Source organism: Chiloscyllium punctatum, chromosome 1 (assembly GCF_047496795.1).
Source record: "Chiloscyllium punctatum isolate Juve2018m chromosome 1, sChiPun1.3, whole genome shotgun sequence".
Classification (NCBI taxonomy): domain Eukaryota; kingdom Metazoa; phylum Chordata; class Chondrichthyes; order Orectolobiformes; family Hemiscylliidae; genus Chiloscyllium; species Chiloscyllium punctatum.
In genome coordinates, this window is record NC_092739.1 from 145,815,393 (window position 1) to 145,834,645 (window position 19,253).

At 40.0% G+C, this 19,253-nt stretch overlaps 1 protein-coding gene across 5 annotated transcripts in view; it reads right to left on the minus strand.

Annotated features, from left to right (window-relative positions):
• The window catches only part of ptpra (protein tyrosine phosphatase receptor type A), a 291,473-nt gene that overhangs the window by 36,559 nt on the left and 235,661 nt on the right, over nucleotides 1-19,253 (minus strand). For all 5 annotated transcript variants that reach the window (XM_072576685.1, XM_072576703.1, XM_072576713.1 and 2 more), the window contains 3 exons: nucleotides 13,415-13,564; nucleotides 7,279-7,372; nucleotides 510-586 (listed from right to left, as the gene is read on the minus strand). In XM_072576685.1, the coding sequence (XP_072432786.1) occupies nucleotides 510-586; nucleotides 7,279-7,372; nucleotides 13,415-13,564 (321 nt within the window). The remainder of the gene's footprint in view (nucleotides 1-509; nucleotides 587-7,278; nucleotides 7,373-13,414; nucleotides 13,565-19,253) is intronic.

Genomic DNA, 19,253 nt, shown 5'->3' on the forward strand with positions numbered 1-19,253 from the left:
TATAAATTCTGATTTGGAGATGCCGGTGTTGGACTGGGATGTACAAAGTTAAAAATCACACAACACCAGGTTATAGTCCAACAGGTTTAAGTGGAAGCACACTAGCTTTCGGTGATCACCTGATGAAGGAGCGGCGCTCCAAAAGCTAGTGTGCTTCCAATTAAACCTGTTGGACTATAACCTGGTGTTGTATGATTTTTAACTTTATAAATTCTTGAGACTGTGTACTTCACTTCACCTGATGAAAAAGCAGCGCACTGAAGGCTTGTGATTTCAAATAAATCTATTGGGTATAACTTGGTCTCATGTAACTTCTAACATACATTCCAGTACATGATGCCAAATTAAGGAATAACCACCAAAGTGCAGATTCTAGTTCACAGCAGAGAAAAATGCTTCTGGAGGCTGTGTTAAGTGCTAAGTTCTAGTGTAGTTTCTACTCTAATGTTTAATTGAAAACTTGATTTTACATTCAGAATGCACGATAAACTAATTTTGTAAAAACTCACATCAATGAACGATGCATTCACGTAATCTGTGTTCTCTTCGCCTCTCTTTACAGGAATGATAACTCTGTTAAACTCGTCTGAAATCACATGGAAATAAAAGTGCATAATTATACTGTAACATGCACTGAACACATTGCAATTCAACCAGGGAATGGTATTCTGTTTACCAACTCATTTTTCTCCCAACTTATTCAACTATTCTTGATACTCATCATGAGTACCTGTAATTATTTCCAGTGTCTGAGAGTACATTTTTAAAAATCTTTGTTGGAAGTTGCTCCTGGCTGGGAAACTACTTCTTTACAGTTGAATCAAAACTACAATCTCTATTGAATTGCAAAACCAGTATAACTGATGAACTGTGATAATTGCAACAGCAAAATATTGATGCATTCTCTCACGCTAAAATAAAGCAAGACAATTGCAACACGTTGAGGTTAATAGAAACTTCTAGGGAAAAGTGATATACATTGACATCTGTTCTAATTTTTCTCATTTTCTCAAATGAAGATTTGGAACCCACAGAAAAACACTACATGGCCTAACGAAGATCAAGTGTAAACAAATGCAGGAAGAAGTGCTACATTATCAACTTGTAGTCCAGCAGTTGTGAACCTACACTAAACAGCCAAAAATGCTTTCTTTTTAGGATATAATGAAATAAAACATTCAAATCACACAAAAAAGCAAATATAAAAAGCATTGCAATGTAATTTGAGATCAAATGTTAAATAAAGATAAGGGAGAAACACAAAAAGTAGTTAACATAGGAAGAACAGAGTAAGATTCACAAACAGGGAACATCCCAGAAACTGAACAGGAAGAACCACATGAATACTGTGGTTACAAAATTATAGATTAGAGGCTGGGAATTCAGTGACAAGTAACCCACTCCAGATTCCCAATCCCAATCCAGCATGTACAAAGCACCAGTCAAAACTACGACTGCATTAGTGGATGTCAAGAAACATATTACATCAATGGTATTTAGAATTATGCAGCCTGCTTGATTGTTACACTACCCACCACTTTCACCACTGACACAGAGTCACAGCATAGAAGAGGCCCTTCTGCCTATCGAGTCGGTACTACCACAAATACTGGGCCCATAGCCTTGAATGTTATGACATTTCAAGTGCTTATCCAAACACTTTTTAAAGGTTGTAAGGTTACCTGCCTCAACTATCCTCACAGACAGTATTTTCCAGACCCTCACCACTCTCTGGATGAACAAGTTTATTTTCAAAATCCCTCTCGACCCCCTGCTTTTCACTTAAAAATGATGCCATCCTATCATAATCCCTTCAACTGAGGGAACAGGCTGCTTTCTATTCACTCTGCCCATGCTCCACTATCTTATACATCTCTATCAGATCCCCCCCTCAACCTTCTCTGCTCCAAAGAAAGCAACCCAAACTTATCTAGTCTCTTACACAGCAGCAACAAATTGCACTATCTATAAGTCTTGCTGTGCATGTCGGCTGTGATAGATTGGGGGCATGACTTGAAGGATGGTGGTGGAAGGCAATAGCAAAAACGTTCAAAGAGCACATTGGTGAACTGCAACAATTGTTAATTTCTGTCTGGTGCAAAAATAGAATGGGAAAGGTGGCCAAACCATGACTTACAAGGGAAATTAGAGATAGTATGAAACCCAATGAAATACTCAAATTGACCAGGAAAAAAAAGACCTGAGTACGAGTAGTTTAGAATGTAGCAAGGAGGAATGTTAGTCCAGACTATGCATGTAATTATGAATTATAAGATCTGCCCTTTGAGCCTACACTGCCATTCAATGGATCATGGCAGATCTTCAAAACCATCTCCAGATGTATTGTCATATACCTTGATCTCAATTTTGAAAATACTCAACATGGTACAGCGGATTGTGAAGAAGGTTACTTCAGAGTACAATGGGATCTTGATCAGATGGGCCAATGAGTAGCAGATAGAATTTAATTTAGATAAACGTGAGATGCTGCGTTTTGGAAAGGCAAATCAGGGCAGGACTTACATACTTAATGATAAATTGCTGGGGAGTGTTGCTGACAGAGAGACCTTGGAGTGCAGATCCATAGTTCCTTGGAAGTGGAGTTTCAGATAGATAGGATAGTGAAGGAGGCATTTAGTATGCTTTCCTTTATTGATCAGTGCATTGAGTATAGGAATTGAGAGGTCATGCTGTGACTGTACAGTGCATTGGTTAAAATACTTCTGAAATACAGCATTCAATTCTGGTCTCCCTGCTAGAGGAAGGGTGTTGTGAAACTTGAAAGGATTTAGAGAAGATTTACAAGGATATTGCCAGGGTTGGAGGATTTAGGCTATAGGCAGAGGCTGAATAGACTGGAGTTATTTTCCCTGGGGCGTTGGAGGCTGAGAGGTGACTGAAAGACGAAAGTGAAGACTGTATATTCTGGAGATTAGAGTAGTGCTGGAAAAGCACAGCAGGTCAGGCAGCATTCAAGGAGCAGGCAAACGACTATTCCTGTTGAAGAGCTCCTGCCTGAAACGTCTATTTTCCTGCTCTGGGGGTGACCTATAGAGGTATATAAAATCATCAGGGCGTGAATAGGGTGAATAGACAAGGTCTTTTCCCCTGGGGTGGGTGAGTCCAAAGCTAGAGGGCATAGATTTAAGGTGAGAGGGGAAAGAAATAAAAGAGAGAACTTCTTCCATGCAGAAGATGGTGCGTGTATGGAATGATGTGCCAGAGGAAGTGGTGGAGGCTGGTATAATTACAACATTTAAAAGGCATTTGGATGGATGCATGAATATGAAGGGTTTACAGGGATTTGACCGAATTCTGGCAAATGGAACTAGATTTATTTAGGATATCTGGTTGGCATAGTTGAGTTAGTTCGAAGGATCTATTTCCCCGTATATCTCTATGACTCTAAATGTGCCTAAGAATTCCAAAGGCTCACTACCCTTATTGAAAAAAATCCTTCTTGCTCAGTCCTAAACAGTCTTGGAATAAGGGGTAGGCTATGTTAATAGTTCTGGGCTTCCCAGCCAGGAAAATAAATGTGGAGAAAGTGAGGACTGCAGATGCTGGAGATCAGAGCTTAAAAATGTGTTGCTGGAAAAGCGCAGCAGGTCAGACAGCATCAAAGGAAAAGGAGAATCGGCGTTTTGGGCATAAGCCCTTCTTCATGCCCGAAACGTCGATTCTCCTTCTCCTTTGATGCTGCCTGACCTGCTGCGCTTTTCCAGCAACACATTTTTAAGGAAAATAAATGTACCTTGTGAATCCTTGGAAGAATTTACAATGATCAAAAATGATTACTTTGCATTCAAGTGAAGTCCAGCCTATATAGTCTATTTAATCTTTCCTCACAGGCCAACCTGTGCATTTTAGGAACTCAGTTGGTGAACCATTGTACTTCTGTGGCAAATGTATCTTTTTTTAAGTATGGAGACTAAAAGGTTGCATAATACCCCAAGAGTTGTCATATTAAGTCTCTACATAATTGTACTCTAAATAACCAAAATAAAGTTTCTGTACTCAAATCATCTTTGAATAAATGTCAAGATTTACCTTCTTAATTGCATGTTGCACCTGCATATTGACTTTCAGAACAGGTCAGGGATCCCCATGTGTTACTTAAGAGCAAAGTTCACACTTAAACATACGTTCTCCCAACAAATGCCAAACATAAGATTATATTTGTCATATTTAATACTTAAATATTAATATTTTCAGGTAAACCAATTTCACAGTCCAATAAAGCCACAAAAGTTTGCAAACTTAAATTGGTGTACAGGTACATTTAAGCCAATATTTGAATAAGCTCTGCACAATTTATTATATAAAAGAATAACAGTTTCAAATTTCTCCACTAGAGGATACCAAATGATCATTAATAAAACAACCTCAACAGCTGAATTTTTTGCTCATAATTTATGTAAACTGGTGAATGTAGATTTTTCATGCAGAAAATTCAGAAAGATACAATCATAATCCACACACAGAGAGAACTTAAAATGACAACATGTGTAACAGTTAATGGGGGCATTAACTGGGAAACATAATTAATGCTGTCAACAGCAAAAATAATGCGGTTATTTAGTAATCAGTATTCCACAGAATATATTAAGATATTTCATATCAGTGAAGTGGATGTACGACGATACAAAATTGTTGAAAAATAAATCCTAATTGATGAAATTCAAACATATTACTTGTTGAACATATATGAGCTTGGGAATAAACTGATGCAAAAGGAATTAAGCATGGGGGCATGCTACATGTTTGCTAGATCAAGTTATAATCTGACAAGTTTGATTGAGAAGCTCGTGTTTTCTCAACCAAACAGGGAGAAGGCACTCAAGCTTTCTGGACTCTACTCTAATTTCAAGTTCTGGCATTAATGTCAAAACATACCTTCTACTGCCTGGACTTGAAATAAACTAGAGTGAAAGAAGTCTAACTGTTGCTCTTGGCTTCAAATGATAGTCTTATCACTCCTGCATCGGAAATATGTGCAGTGATAACCCAGTGAGAAATGAACTTACATAATACCTCAAAAACTGTCAAGCACTTGTTCTAGCAGATCAGCAGAAAAGGAGGGAAGCTCAACGCAGCCAAAGGCCATGCACACATTTATTCCTCGAGAGATTTTTAAAAAATAAATAAAAGTGACGTGATAATGGTGAGCTGCTTTTTCAATGACTGACAGCCCAAGTAGAATAGGCACTCCCACAGTGTTCTGGATTAGTGGTGCTGGAAGAGCACAGCAGTTCAGGCAGCATCCAAGTAGCTTCGAAATCGAAGTTTCGGGCAAAAGCCCTTCCCACAGTGTTGATAGGGAGGGAGTTCTAGAATGTGGACCCAGTGATGGTGAAGGAACAGTGAAATAGTTCCAAGTCAGGATGATGTGCGGATTAGAGGGGAACTTGCAGGTGGTGGCACTCCCATTCATCTGCTGCTCATGTCCTTGGAGGTGGTAGAGGTCCCAAGTTCGGAGAGTGCTGCAGTGAGTTGCTGCAGCCTCTTGTAAATTGTATTCATTGCTGCTAGTGAAGTGAAACTGGAAAGTGACAGATTCAATACCAATCAAATGGGTGCTTTGGCCTAAATTTCCAGGTTTTACTGGAGCTACCGCCATCCAATAAAGTGAGGAGCATTCCATCACATTTCTGATGTGTGTGTGAGTGTAGCTGTGGGTTGCGCAGTCCAAAAGGAGAGTTCCTGTATGGAGGGGTGGATGAAGGATCAAGGTGACTATGGTCCAATGATTTTTTTCTGGGGGTGTGGGGAGGATGCTAGCTTTACAGTTAGTGAGGATTTACAGCAGGTTTTAATTCTGATAGCTTTTGTGTAATTCTTTCAATTAGAAGTTGATCCCAGTTAGACAACTGTAATCTAAGGATGCCCAGCCAGCTCCTGATGTTGCTGCCCCAGTTAGACACACCCTCACTTGCCTGCACATAAATTAAATAACTGCAAGTGGAACGATAGTAAAAGCCATTCTGTGAAATGGTAGCTACCTTGATCAGATCATTTCTCTCTATCACATTCAATTAGGACCCTAAGTCAATAACTGCTGGTTCTAAAAAAACATGGAATCTACCTCAGATAGCCTGGAAGGGTAACATACCATAAAAGTTTAGAGGTTTAAGCAACAGATGAAGTTAGCTATTCTACACTGCTGTGCAATAGCAACGTGAGTGACGTTTGCCAGAAACAGGATGGTGCCATCAAGCCAAAAGGATATTTTAGCCTATTACACAAACGAATGATGAAGTACCCTGTATATGAATTTTTGTGGCAGCATAATACTGGTTATGTAGGCCACATGTCCCAAAGACATACAAGTGTACAAAATATGATATCCCTTTGTCTATTCGTACTAAGTAAGTTATTATTGTAATCAACCTGCTTGCACTTGCAAAATTCCGAAGTGGCCAACATGGATGTGATACTGTAAATGGACAACATCTGCTTGAGTGCTTGAAGAAAAGGGGTCTGAGAAAAGCGCACGTCATTTTGGTGAATCTGTGCTGATCTCGTAAGTCATCCTGAAAGTGCGGCATTCAAACACAAAATACCTAAAGGCGCTTTTTATTGCAGACTTCTTTAGAAAGCTTCTTATTTTTTCCAATATATCATCATAGCTATAAGGAGTTTGATTAGATTATATTATTATAGATGAGACTACTTACAGTGTGGAAACAGGCCCTTTGGCCCAACAAGCCCACACCGACCCTCTGAAGAGTAACCCACCCATACCCATTCCCCTACATTTATGCCTTCTCCTAGCACTATGGGCAATTTAGCATGGCCAATTCAGCTAACCTGCACATTTTTTGGACTGTGGGAGGAAACTGGAGCATCCAGAGGAAACCAACACAGACACAGGGAGAATGTGCAAACTCCACTCAGACAGTTGCGTGAGACAGGAATTGAACCCAGGTCTCTGGTACTGTGAGGCAGCAGTGCTAACCACTGTGCCGTCCACTAGTTTGAGCTTTCAATTCCCTTCATTACTCGGTGACATTTAATTAGACTAGTTATAAATGTTTGCAGTACAAAGTTGCAAAATTTATACTTCGGCAACTAAGGAGATTATCAGTAAAATTTTATGATTAATGCAAAACTTCAGTCTTTGTTATTTATCGTAGCACACAAAAAAAGAGACACTAGAATTGGATGGTCAATTAAGATAATTCTTTGATATTCACACTTCATAATTGCATGGCGTAATTAGAAGCATTTCTTAACCAAAGCACAAACAGCAGATTAGATTTTAAAAGAAAATCTTACATGGGATGATCTGAAGCACTCTGTTTTTCTTCATGTTGGCTGGCAAATTGCCTGTCCTCATCTTGTCATTCTGTATTTTGATTGAGGTCAGCTTCTAGGAAAAGGCAAATCACCAAATTCAGTTGGTACCTCATAATATCCTTTACAACTTTTTTAAAATTAGCAATAAATAATATGCAAAATGTTTCCTTTAGCTTCTTTTCAGTAAGAATTTTTTTTATTTCTTAAGCCCAAGCATTCATGAGTCCACATGCTGAGATCCAAACTCGGAAGGAACAAGGAGGTAGTCAATGCTTTATGGAAAGAATATTTTGAACAAATCCTCAATAAGACTGTCTTCAACTGAATACCCTCAACTTACTTTTCAATATCCCAGCCAAAGTAGTTCCACAAAACCATAGTATAAAGCTAAGTGTAATAGCTGCTGAGCAATGAAGGCTCTGGAGAGGAAATCCCTGCCAAAATTCTACAACATGGAGATACACTCTTTGTAATGTCATATTTCTCATCCAGAAGAGCATATGCCAAGGTAGCTCAGGGATGCTGTGATCATGACTATATTCAAGAAGGGACAGAAGTCCTATTGCGATAAATAAAAAAAAGTTATCCTGCTGTCTGCCACAGGAAAGTTCATTATACAGGTCCTCCTTAATTTCTTCCCAACATAGCTGAAGAGTTCCTTCCTGACTCAGTGTGTTTTTTTTTTACCAATTTAAGTATACCCCAGGACACGATCTTCACAACAAATCAAGAAGGGATAGCGAATCGCAGTACCAACTGTTGTAAGTGACCTATTGTTTTTAAGAAAGCCTTGGATTCTGTCAACTGCAAAAGCTTATAGAGCATTCTCATCAAATTTGCTGCCATGTTCCACAATGACAACCATGTTGTGATACTCACCAATGGAAATAAGTACAATAGATCCTACATCAGTGCAGAATGGGATAAAAAAAATGCTATGACACCAATCCCTCTTTTCTACCTTGCTTGCTACAATACAGAATCTAACCTCCAGTAACTATTAATTTTCACCTCCACAATGTGGACATTAATGGTTAGGCAACTATTTATTTCATATACTTAGTTGCCCTTATAAAAATGACCATGAGCTGCTTTCAAGAATCACCCTATTGTCCATATGTTGTAAGAACAGTTGAACCTTGATTATCCGAATAAGACAGGTGGGGAGTATTTTGTTCGGATAATTGATAATTTGGATAATCAACAAGCGGTAATTTATGAGTGCCGGTTATTGAACATTTCTCGGTTATCCAGCAATGCACGCCATCATGCTGTTTAACTGATAAATGAATGCTGAGTTGTCTAATGCCGTTTTTATGGAACTTGCTCAGAAAATCCAAAATTTGGATATTTGATGTTTGGATAATCAAGATTGCACTATTCACCCACAATGCTATTACAGAGTTATAGGATTTCGATCCAATGACAGCCAAGAAATGGTGATCTAGTTCAAGTCAGGATGATGTGAGACTTGGAGAGTACTTTTGAGGTGGTAGCGCTCTTGTGCATTTGCTGCCTTTGTCCCTCTGGGTGATAGGGATCACAGGTTTTGCACGTATTGTCCAAGGAGTCTTGGTGAATTGCTCCAATTACCTAAGGTTGACAGGAAACTTTTCATTTTGCTTTCCAAAATCAGAATTATTCCAATTTCAATGTGCATGATGCTTATGCATAAACAAACTCAAACTGAATTTCTGCCCTTGGTGACTTCTTCTCTAAAACATCTCAACAAAAGTGTTTGGTTCAATACCTATTAATCTAAGGCCTGCTTCCAACTAGCTCCTGTACTACAATACTGATTTTTATAGATTAAGATCACCAATGAGGACTTGGAAAATCATTTCCAATAACTTAGGAGCCTCCTCTCAATGAAGACAGATAGAGATGATAAAATTCATTGTCATCTCCAGGTAACTGAGGAAAAGAATACTTGAGGACCAGGATCTCAAACTCAAAACTAAGGTCATGGTTTATTCAGTAGCAGGGAATGTTGTGCTATTTATTTTGAAGATCTGGACAATCATTAACGAATGTCTCAAAGAAGTGGAGACGTACCATCAGCAGTGTCTTCACAAAATACTCCAGAACTAGACTGAAAAGCAACACCCTCTCCCAAGCCAACGTGTTTAGCATTGAGGTAGTAATTTCTGAAAACCAGGTCCACTGGACAGGACATGTTGTTCATACTTGACACTAGACTTCAGAATATCTCCAGCATCTGCAGTCCTCACTTTCTCCTACTAGACTTCAGAAGCAAATGTTCTAGTTGGAATGTAGTGGCAACATGAGACTCCCAAAGGAAAACAGAAATACTTCAGTGATGTTATCAAAAGATTCCTGAAGAGATCTAACATAGGTTGTGACTGACAAAAGGGAAAACATTCCTTTAGAAAGGCACCAAATACATCAAATGACAGTGATGGAACACAGAGGCAAAGCTGAGGAAGTGGAGAGTGTACAAACCTCCAAACAATTCCACTAGTCGAGCCTCCAAGCATTGCCTGCCCCACATTTGGCAAAGTCTCCAGACTGTACATTGGAATTGATAGTCAGCTCAGAACTCATTGAACTGGGTTCTCCTAGACTCCCAAGAACTACGAATAATTTTCAACGGAGTTGTATAAAAGACCAGAGTTAGTGCAAGTATCTGAAGGTTGTAAGGCTGGTTAGACTGGAAATAGGGAGGAGATATGGCATGAGTGGAGAGGGCATAGAAAGGGTGCAAGTTAGAAAGCACTTAAAGCAGCAGTTTATCAGCAAGCACAGTAGTGATGGGAAAATGGTACTCAATACAAGTTGTGATGCACTTGATAGACTATAAAACATAGAAGCAGAAGTAGGACATTTGTCCCATTGAGTCTATTCCATCATTCAATGAGATCATGGCTGATCTGATAATCGTGAACTCCACTTTCCTACCCGTTTCCCTATAATTCTTGATTCCCTTACTGATTAAAATCTGCTTATCTCAGAATTAAAAATATTAAACCATCCAACCTCTACAGCTCTCAATGTTCAGGCACATGGTGTTGGAGGTAGCATAACATCATGGATAGAGAATTTGCTACTGAAATGACAAAAAATTGGGATAAGAGGGGATTTTCAGGATGGCAACCTGTAACTAGTGGAATGCCATAGAGATCAGTGCTAGGACCACCATTATTTAAGTATATATTAATAACCTCAACGAGGAAAGTGAATAGCTAAGATCTTGACCACTTCCTTGTCTATATTCCTCTGCCGATTCATCACTTGCATTCTCAAGTTTTCTTTTTATTCTCAACTATTTTGTATCATTTGCAAATGTAGCGATATACGTTCACTTCCCTCCTCCAAGTCATTGATATATATTATAAATAATCCTAGCCCCAGCTCCCGCACTTCACTAGTCACAGGCTGCCATCCTGAAAATACAACTCCTTATTCCAACTCTCTGTCCTCCATTAGTTAGCCAAGCCTTCATCCATGCTAATACACTACGCCAAGGGTGCTTATGAAATGACTTCTGGAAATCTAAACACTACATCCATTGCTTTATTTTTACCTATCCTACTTAATACTTCTCAAGTAATTTTAATGAATTTGTCAGGCATGATTTCCCCTTCACGTAGCCATACGGACTCTGCTTAATCATATTATGAATTTCTAAGTGCTCTGTTATTATATCCTTAATAAGAGACTCTTAACATTTTTTCACGTGAACTTGCCTTGACAACTTTTATGGTCCCCCTTTTTTTGAATCAATTATTTTGGTAGTTCTTCATTCGCGCAATACCTTTCCAGAGTCGAAGGAATCTTGAAAAATTACTATCAGTGCATCCTCTATCTCGCTACTTCCTTTAAAATCATAGGATGCATCTCATCAGGTCTAAGGGACTTCAGTCATTTGCTCCATTAGTTACCTTACCACTTTTTCCTCTCATGATGTTCCTTCTATTTCTTCTGTCCTCTTTGCCCCTTGATTATTTAACATTCTTGGAATACTGTTAGTGTCTTCTATCATGAAGACTGATGCAGTATTCAACTCGTCTGCCATTTCCTGGTTCCCTAATATTATTTCCCCAGTCTCTTTTTCTAAGGGGCTTATGTTTACTTTAGCCTCTCTTGTCCTTTTTATAGCATTAAAGAAGCCCTTTTTGTCCATCTTAAGATTACACTTGCAATTTTAACCACAGAGCCTTTTCTTTCCTCTTTTTAGATAAACTTAACCTTATGGAGGGTTGAAGATCAAAGGCCTCTCAATAGTGTATTAGAATAGTTAAGTCTAGAGATAATAAAGAAATGGATTAGGAGGAGTCTAGTAATCATACATAGGTGAAATAGATGGTCTTGAGTGAAGCCATGGGATGTGTGATTAGGAAATCATCCCTGGAATCAAATATACCACCAGAAGAGTAAATGGTTTGTTCCAGATATTCACTAGGAAAGGGGATACAGCGGCTAAGGGTTCAGGTTAATGTCAAGTAGTGAAGATTGCCTAAATCCTCCCAAGTTATTTTGTAGAGTTTCTGCTCAGTAAAATAGAGATTATAGAGAATATCAACTAAAATACTTGCAATATTCAAGGAAACTTTGGCCTACTGATTGCAAATACCTTGACATGGGCAATTTTGTTTTGTAAAGAATACGCAAATACCATGCTGCTCTTTTGAAGGCAAACAGCAGAAAGAAATGGTAAAGGAAGATGACAAGTAGGAACAGAAATAAGAACAAATATGGTAAACTCAATTAGAAATCAGTTACCTCGACCTGATCAGGTGCACCCTAGAACTCTGTGGGAAGCTAGGGAAGTGATTGCTGGGCCCCTTGCTGAGATTATTTGTATCATCAATAGTCACAGATGAGGGGCTGGAAGACTGGAGGTTGGCTAACATGATGCCACTATTTAAGAAAAGTGACTAGGAAAAGCCAGGGAACTGTAGACCGGTGAGCCTTGACACTGGTGGTGGGCAAGTTGTTGGAGGGCATTCTAAGGGAAAGCATTTACATGCATTTGGAAAGGCAAGGATTGATTAGGGATAGTCAACATGGCTTTGTGCACGAGGAATCATGTCTCATGGACTTGAATGAGTTTTTTGAAGAAGTAACAAAGGGAATTGATGTGGGCAGAGCAGTAATCATGATCTATATGGACTTCAGTAAGGCATTTGACAGGTTCGCAAGGTTGGACCTCATGAAATATAGAGAGAATTAGCTATTCAGATATAGAACTGGCTTGAAGGTAAAGGGTGGTGGTGGAAGGTTGCTTTTCAGACTGTAGACCTGTGACCAGTCGTACGCAACAAGTATTCGTACTGGGTCCACTGCTTTTCATCATTTATATAAATGATTTGGAGGTATAGTTAGTAAGTTTGCAGTTGACACCAAAATTGGAGATGTAGTGGACAGTGAAGAAGGTTACCTCAGAGTACAACAGGATCTTGACCAGATGGGTCAATGGATTGAGCAGTGTCAGATATAATTTAATTTAGATAAATGTGAGGTGCTGCATTTTGGAAAGGTGAATCAGAATAGGACTGATACAGTTAATGGTAAAATCCTAGGGAGTGTTGCTGAACAGACACCTTGGAGTGCAGGTTCATAGCTCCTTGAAAGTGGAGTCACAGGTAGATAGGATAGTGAAAAAGACATTTGGTATGCTTTCCTTTATTTCTCAGAGCACTGAGTATAGGAGTTGGGAGGACATTTTGCGGCTTTACAGGACACTGGTTAGGACACTTTTGGAAGATTGTGTGCAGTTCTGATCTCCCTCCTACTGGAAGGATGTTGTGAAACTTGAAAGGGTTCAGAAAAGACTGACAAGGATGTTGCCAGGGTTGGAGGATTTGAGCTACAGGGAGAGGCCGAATAGCTGGGGCTGTTTTCCCTGGAATGTCAAAGACTGAGGGTGATCTTATAGAGGTTTATAAAATCATGAGGGGCATGGATAGGATAAATAGGCAAGGTATGTTTCCTGGGGAGGGGGAGTTCAGATCTAGCGGGCATAGGTTTAGAGTGAGAGAGAAAAAATTTAAAAGGGACCTAAGCGGCAATGTTTTCTTGCAGAGGGTGGTGTATGTTACGATTCTCCCCAGTTAATTGTATTACTGAATCAATAAACATTTCCATTTCTCACCTTGAATTCTTCCTCCAGACCATTGCAACCTGATCCAGATACTCTGTTGTAAAGTTTCTGCAAGTGGCTCTCAAGTGACGTTACTTCCAGCTCTGTGTCCCCATATAAATAATGCTCCAACAATGCTTGATATATAAACACATACTGCATCTATAATGAAATAGCAACAAGTTTACTTCCACTGGTAAATATTGAAAAAATTAATGTCCTAGATATTGACATTCCGCAACGTCTTCGATCTTCTTGTCTCAAATTCATGAATCCAAGGATCAGAGTGGCCAAAAACAAATATGTCTGAAAATTAATGGCTGAAGACACAAAAGCAGGAAAATATTGTGCAACAAGGAATCTTAGAATTTTTGCACTTATAAAGTGCAGTGAATGCAAATTATTTTGGACCACTTCAAATAGAAAGAATCATTAGATATCAAGTGGTAAAGACATCAGTTTTCCTTTTATGTATCTTCTATTCTTGTTTTGACCAACACATTCTTCAAATCAGTGACCTCAGCATATGAGCATTCAATGAAGGTGCAATGTTGTAAAGGATGAAGTGCAAGTGAAGTATATATAAATTACCATATAATAATAGATTATATAAAATCTCTGATTTGTCAAAATATTATTTTAAATACTCATTTATATTTTAGCCCAACTCTCTATATTCCCTGGTAACTGAAGATTCAAGCCATCCCAATACAGCCCTTCCCATACATGATCAATAGCTCTCCACTCCCACATTCCAATAATTCAGGGCAACCCTTCCCAAACTGGGGTAACCGAGACCCGGAACCAGTTACATTTCAGAGACTCCAGCCAATGTCAAGCAGCAACTGGAGGAGCAGCGGAGGAAGAACAAGAAGAAGAGAGAAAGGTGAATTCTACTGCAGTAAAATCTTGCATTATATTCAGTGCTTCAAGATGGCACCAAGAGCAAGGCAACACTTTGCATATATCATGCAGAAAAACACTTTAAACTGTATTTTTATATATGTGACAATAAATCTAAATTTAATCTAATTCAAAATGCCATCTTCCCCTGCCACTAACTCTGTCAGCAGCCTGTCTTCCCAAACCTTTCCCCAATCACTCAGCAGGCCCTTCTCCCACACCCCTCCCACCAGCAGTAGAGGCCCATTCTCACAGTTTACCACATACCACAACTGATGAATCTGTGCTCTGTCCCGAAGATTTGAGCTTCAATCTTTTATAGCATAAATACCTGACAGTTTTCTACTGAAACCAACTAATCAGCCAGCAGTGGAACATGACCCTCTGGTGGCATTATTGGCAACTCCCCCAGATATTCTCACAGCATTATTAATAGCAGAAAGTTTTGGATAAATAAAGAGGAACAAGTAGATGTAATGTAATTGACTTTCTGAAAAGTGTTTGATAATGTTCCAGACAGAAGGCTACTTAAGATAAGAAGCTCTGTTGTTTTTCTTTTTTTTTGGGGGGGGGAGCTGATGATTGTGGCGGCAGTGGTGGTGTTGGGAGGACGGCGGCATAAATATATAAGCATGGAAAGCGGACTGGCTAACCAGTGGAAGGCAGAGTTGGGGAAAAAGGGGCACTTTCATGATGTCGACGTAGAACATAGAAAAGTATAGCATAGAACAGGTCCGTCGGCCCACGATGTTGTGCCGAGAATTATTCCTAATCTAAACTAGACTAAAATAATCCCTCAATTCACTGCTATCTATGTGCATGTCCAGCAGTCGCTTAAATGTCTCTAATGACTCTTTCACCACCACCACTGGCAACACATTCCATGCATTCACAACTCTCTGCGTAAAGGACCTACCTCTGACGTCTCCTTTATACCTTCCTCCTAATATCTTAAATCCTGCCCTGGGGAAAAGTCTCTGGCTATTGACTCTCTCCATGCCTCTCATTACCTTGTATACAACAATCAGGTCACCTCCCTTCTTCCTTCTCTCCAGAGAGAAAAGTCCGAGCTTAGTCAACCTCTCTTCATAAGGCAAGCCCTCCAGTCCGGGCAGCATCCTGGTAAACCTTCTTTGCACCCTCTCCAAAGCTTCCATATCTTTCCTGTAATAGGGCAACCAGATCTGGACACAATGTTCCAAATGTGGTCTCACCAGGGACTTGTAGAGCTGCAGCAAAACCTCACGGTCCTTAAACTTGATCCCCCTGTTAATGAAAGCCAAAAACACCATATGCTTTCTTGACAACCCTATCCATTTGGGTGGCAGTTTTGAGGGATCTATACACTTGAACACCAATATCCCTCTATTCCTCCACACTGCCAAGAATCCTGTCTTTAATCCTATATTCAGCATTCAAGTTTGACCTTCCAAAATGCATCACTTTACAGTTATCCAGGTTGAACCGCCATCTGTCATTTCTCAGCCCAGCTCTGCATCCTGTCTATGTCGTGATGCAGCCTGCAACAGCCCTCAATACTATCAATGGCATCTCCAAACTTTGTGTCATCTGCAAATTTACTAACCCACCCTCAACCTCCTCATCCAAGTCATTTCTAAAAACTACAAAGAGCAGAGGCCCAAGAACAGAGCCCGACAGGGCACCACTCAACACTGACCTCCAGGCAGAATACTTTCTATCTACAATCACTCTTTGTCTTCAGTCAGCCAACCTATTCTGAATCCAGGTAGCCAAATCTCCCTGGAGGTAAGGCATGACCTGCCCCTCACAAAGCCACGTTGACTGCCTTTAATCACGCTATGCTTTTTCAAATAGTCATAAATCCTATCCCTCAGAATTCTTTCCAAAACCTTGCTGATCACAGACGTAAGACTGACTGGTCTGTAATTGTCAGGGATTTCCCTATTACCCTTCTTGAAAAGAGGAACAACATTTGCCTCTCTCCAATCCTCTGGTATGACCCCCATGGAAAGTGAGGAAGCAAAGATCTCTGCCAGTGGCTTAGCGACCTCCTTTCTCGCTTCCCGGAGCAACCTCGGATAAATCTGGCCTGGCCCTGGGGACTTATCAATCTTAATGTTTGCTAAAATTTATAAAATTCATCAATCTTGATCTGTTCAAGCCTATTTTCCAGCTCCTCAAAGTTCTCACTCACAACAAGAACCCTTTCCTTCGTGAAAGCCGAAGCAGAAAACTCATTTAGGGCTTCCCCTATCTGTGCACAACTTCCCTACACTATCTCTGGCCAACCCTACTTCTCTCTGATCACTCTTTTATTCCTCACGTGTGAGATAAAATGCCTTTGGATTCTCCCTAATCCTTTCTGCCAAGCCTTTTTTGTGCCCCCTCCTAGCTCTCCTCAATCCATTTCTGAGCTCCTTTCTAGTAAGCCTATAATCCTCTGAAGCTAGATCCTTGCTTCCTCCATCTTATGTAAGCTGCCTTCTCTCTTTTGATGAGAAGCTCCTCTGTTCTTGTCATCCAAGGCTCCTTAATCTTACCTCTTTTGCCTGTCTCAGAGGAATAAATTTGTGCATCATTTGCAATACCTACTCCTTAAACTGTTTCCACATGTCTGCTGTGCCCTTTCTGTGGAACAATTGCTCCCAATCTGTACTTCCCAACTCCTGTCTGATAGCATCATAATTTCCTTTTCCCCAATTAAATATCTTTCCTTGGTAACTGTTCCTTTCCCTTTCCAAGGCTATGGTAAATGTGAGGCAGTTGTGGTCACTGTCACCAAAGTGTTCTCCCACTGTGAGATCTGACACCTGTCCTGGCTCATTGCCGAGCACCAAATCCAAAATGGCCTCTCCCCTCATCAGCATGTCTACATACTGAGTAAGGAAACCTTCCTGAACACATGACAAGAACAGCTCCATCCAAACCATCTGCACCAAGAAGGTTCCAGTCAACATTAGGAAAGCTGAAGTCACCCATAACAACAACCCTGTTACAATGGCATTTTTCCAAATTTCCTGGCCTATGAGTTATTCAATCTCCCTACTGTTATTAGGGAGTCTGTAGAAACCCCCTAATGAGATGGCTGCTCCCTTGCTGTTCCTAACTTCCACCCATACTGACTCAGTAGACAAACATTCCTCAACAACCTTTGTTTTTGTAGCTGTGATACCCTCTCTGATTAGCAATGCTACACCCCCTCCTCTTTTTCCACCCTCCCTGTTCTTTTTAAATGTTCTAAACCCTGGAACATCTAGCAACCATTCCTGCCCCTGTGAAACGCAAGTCTCCGTTACGGCCACAAAATTCTAGTCCCAAATACCGATCCATGCTCTAAGTTCATCACTCTTATTTCTGACACTCCTTGTGTTAAAGCAGACACATTTTAACCGATCCCTTTGTTTCATCACGTGAAAAACCTCCCTGATAGATTCACTGCATCCTGTCACTGCTCGATCTATAACTACTCCCCTCTCAGATATGTAGCTTTGGTTCCCATCCCCTTGCCAAACTAGTTTAAACCCTCCTTACTTGTACCTAATGGAGTGCCACAAGGATCAGGGCTGGGCCATAATTACTTACAAAATATATTAATGACTTAGATGGTGGAAGTGAATGTATTATCAAGTATTGAGGATGACTCAAAGAAACTCCAGAGGAAGATAGACATACTAGGTAAGTGGGAAAATTTTGGGAGCTGGAATATTACGAGGGGAAATGTGAGGATACACACTTTGGCAGTAAGTTTTGAAAAGCTGAATATTATTTAATTGGGGAAAGATTACAGCAAGGGATTTGCGCACCTTTGTGCAAGAATCACAAAATGCAAGTATCCAAATTCAGCAAGTAACGTGGAAAGCAAATAGAACAATGGCCTTTATTTCAAAGTGAACGTGGCATAAAAATAGGGAGTTCTTGCTAACATTATATATGGCACTAGTTATACCACAGCCGAAATATTGTCAAGACTTTAGTCCATTTACCTAAGGAAAGATATACTGGCATTGGAGGCTGTCCAGAGAAGGTTGACTAGGCTATTTTGGGTATAGACAGATTTTTTGATGAGGAGAGGTTGAGTAGGGGCACATACTCATTGGAAACATAGGAAAAAGAGAGTATGTTTTCATTTAAACATTTCCATTGAAGCACGGTGGGGTAAATGTGTACCTCCTGTGGGAGAGTCCCGGACTAGATGGTATATCTTAAAAGGATGTGCATCTAAGACAAAGATGAGGAGAATTTTTTTCACTGAGAGTACAGAACCTATGGAATTCTTTTGTATTCATTTATAGAATGCGGGCATCACTTTGCCAGCATTTGCTGCCAATTTTACTAGAGAGATATTTCGTAGCTAGGTTGTTCAAGACTGAGATAGAATTCTAATCAGAAAGGGAATCAAGGGTTTGGGAGAAAAGATAGGAAAATCAGAATTATCAATACAACTGTGACCTCACTGAATGATAGAACTGACTAACGAGCCAAATTCCTGTACCCCCTCTTTGTTAATTTTTTAGTATCCATCATATCCCTTTTCCCTTATTGCAAGGCATACTTTTTGTAACATCACCAAAAATTTCTCAGGGTTACCACTGACCAGAATGCTAATGAATGACCTATATAAATACATGTCTGCAAAAGCATGACCAGAAGGCTGAGAATTCTGAGGTGCACAGCTCCCCTTGTGCTTTGTCTGCCATCTGCAAAACACAAGTCAAGAACCTGACTGAATACTCTTTACTTGCCTGGATGAGTGTCACTTTAACAACACTCAAGAAGCTCACCAGCACCCAGAAGAAAGCAACTGCTTAATCCGGGCCATATCTGTCACTTGGAACATTCACTCCCTCTACCACCAACATACATTGGTAGCAGTGTGTATCATAAAAAAGATGCACTACAGCAACTCACTAAAGCTCAGTCGACAACACTTCCCCAAATTTGTAAGCACTGTTGACTGGCAGGCGAA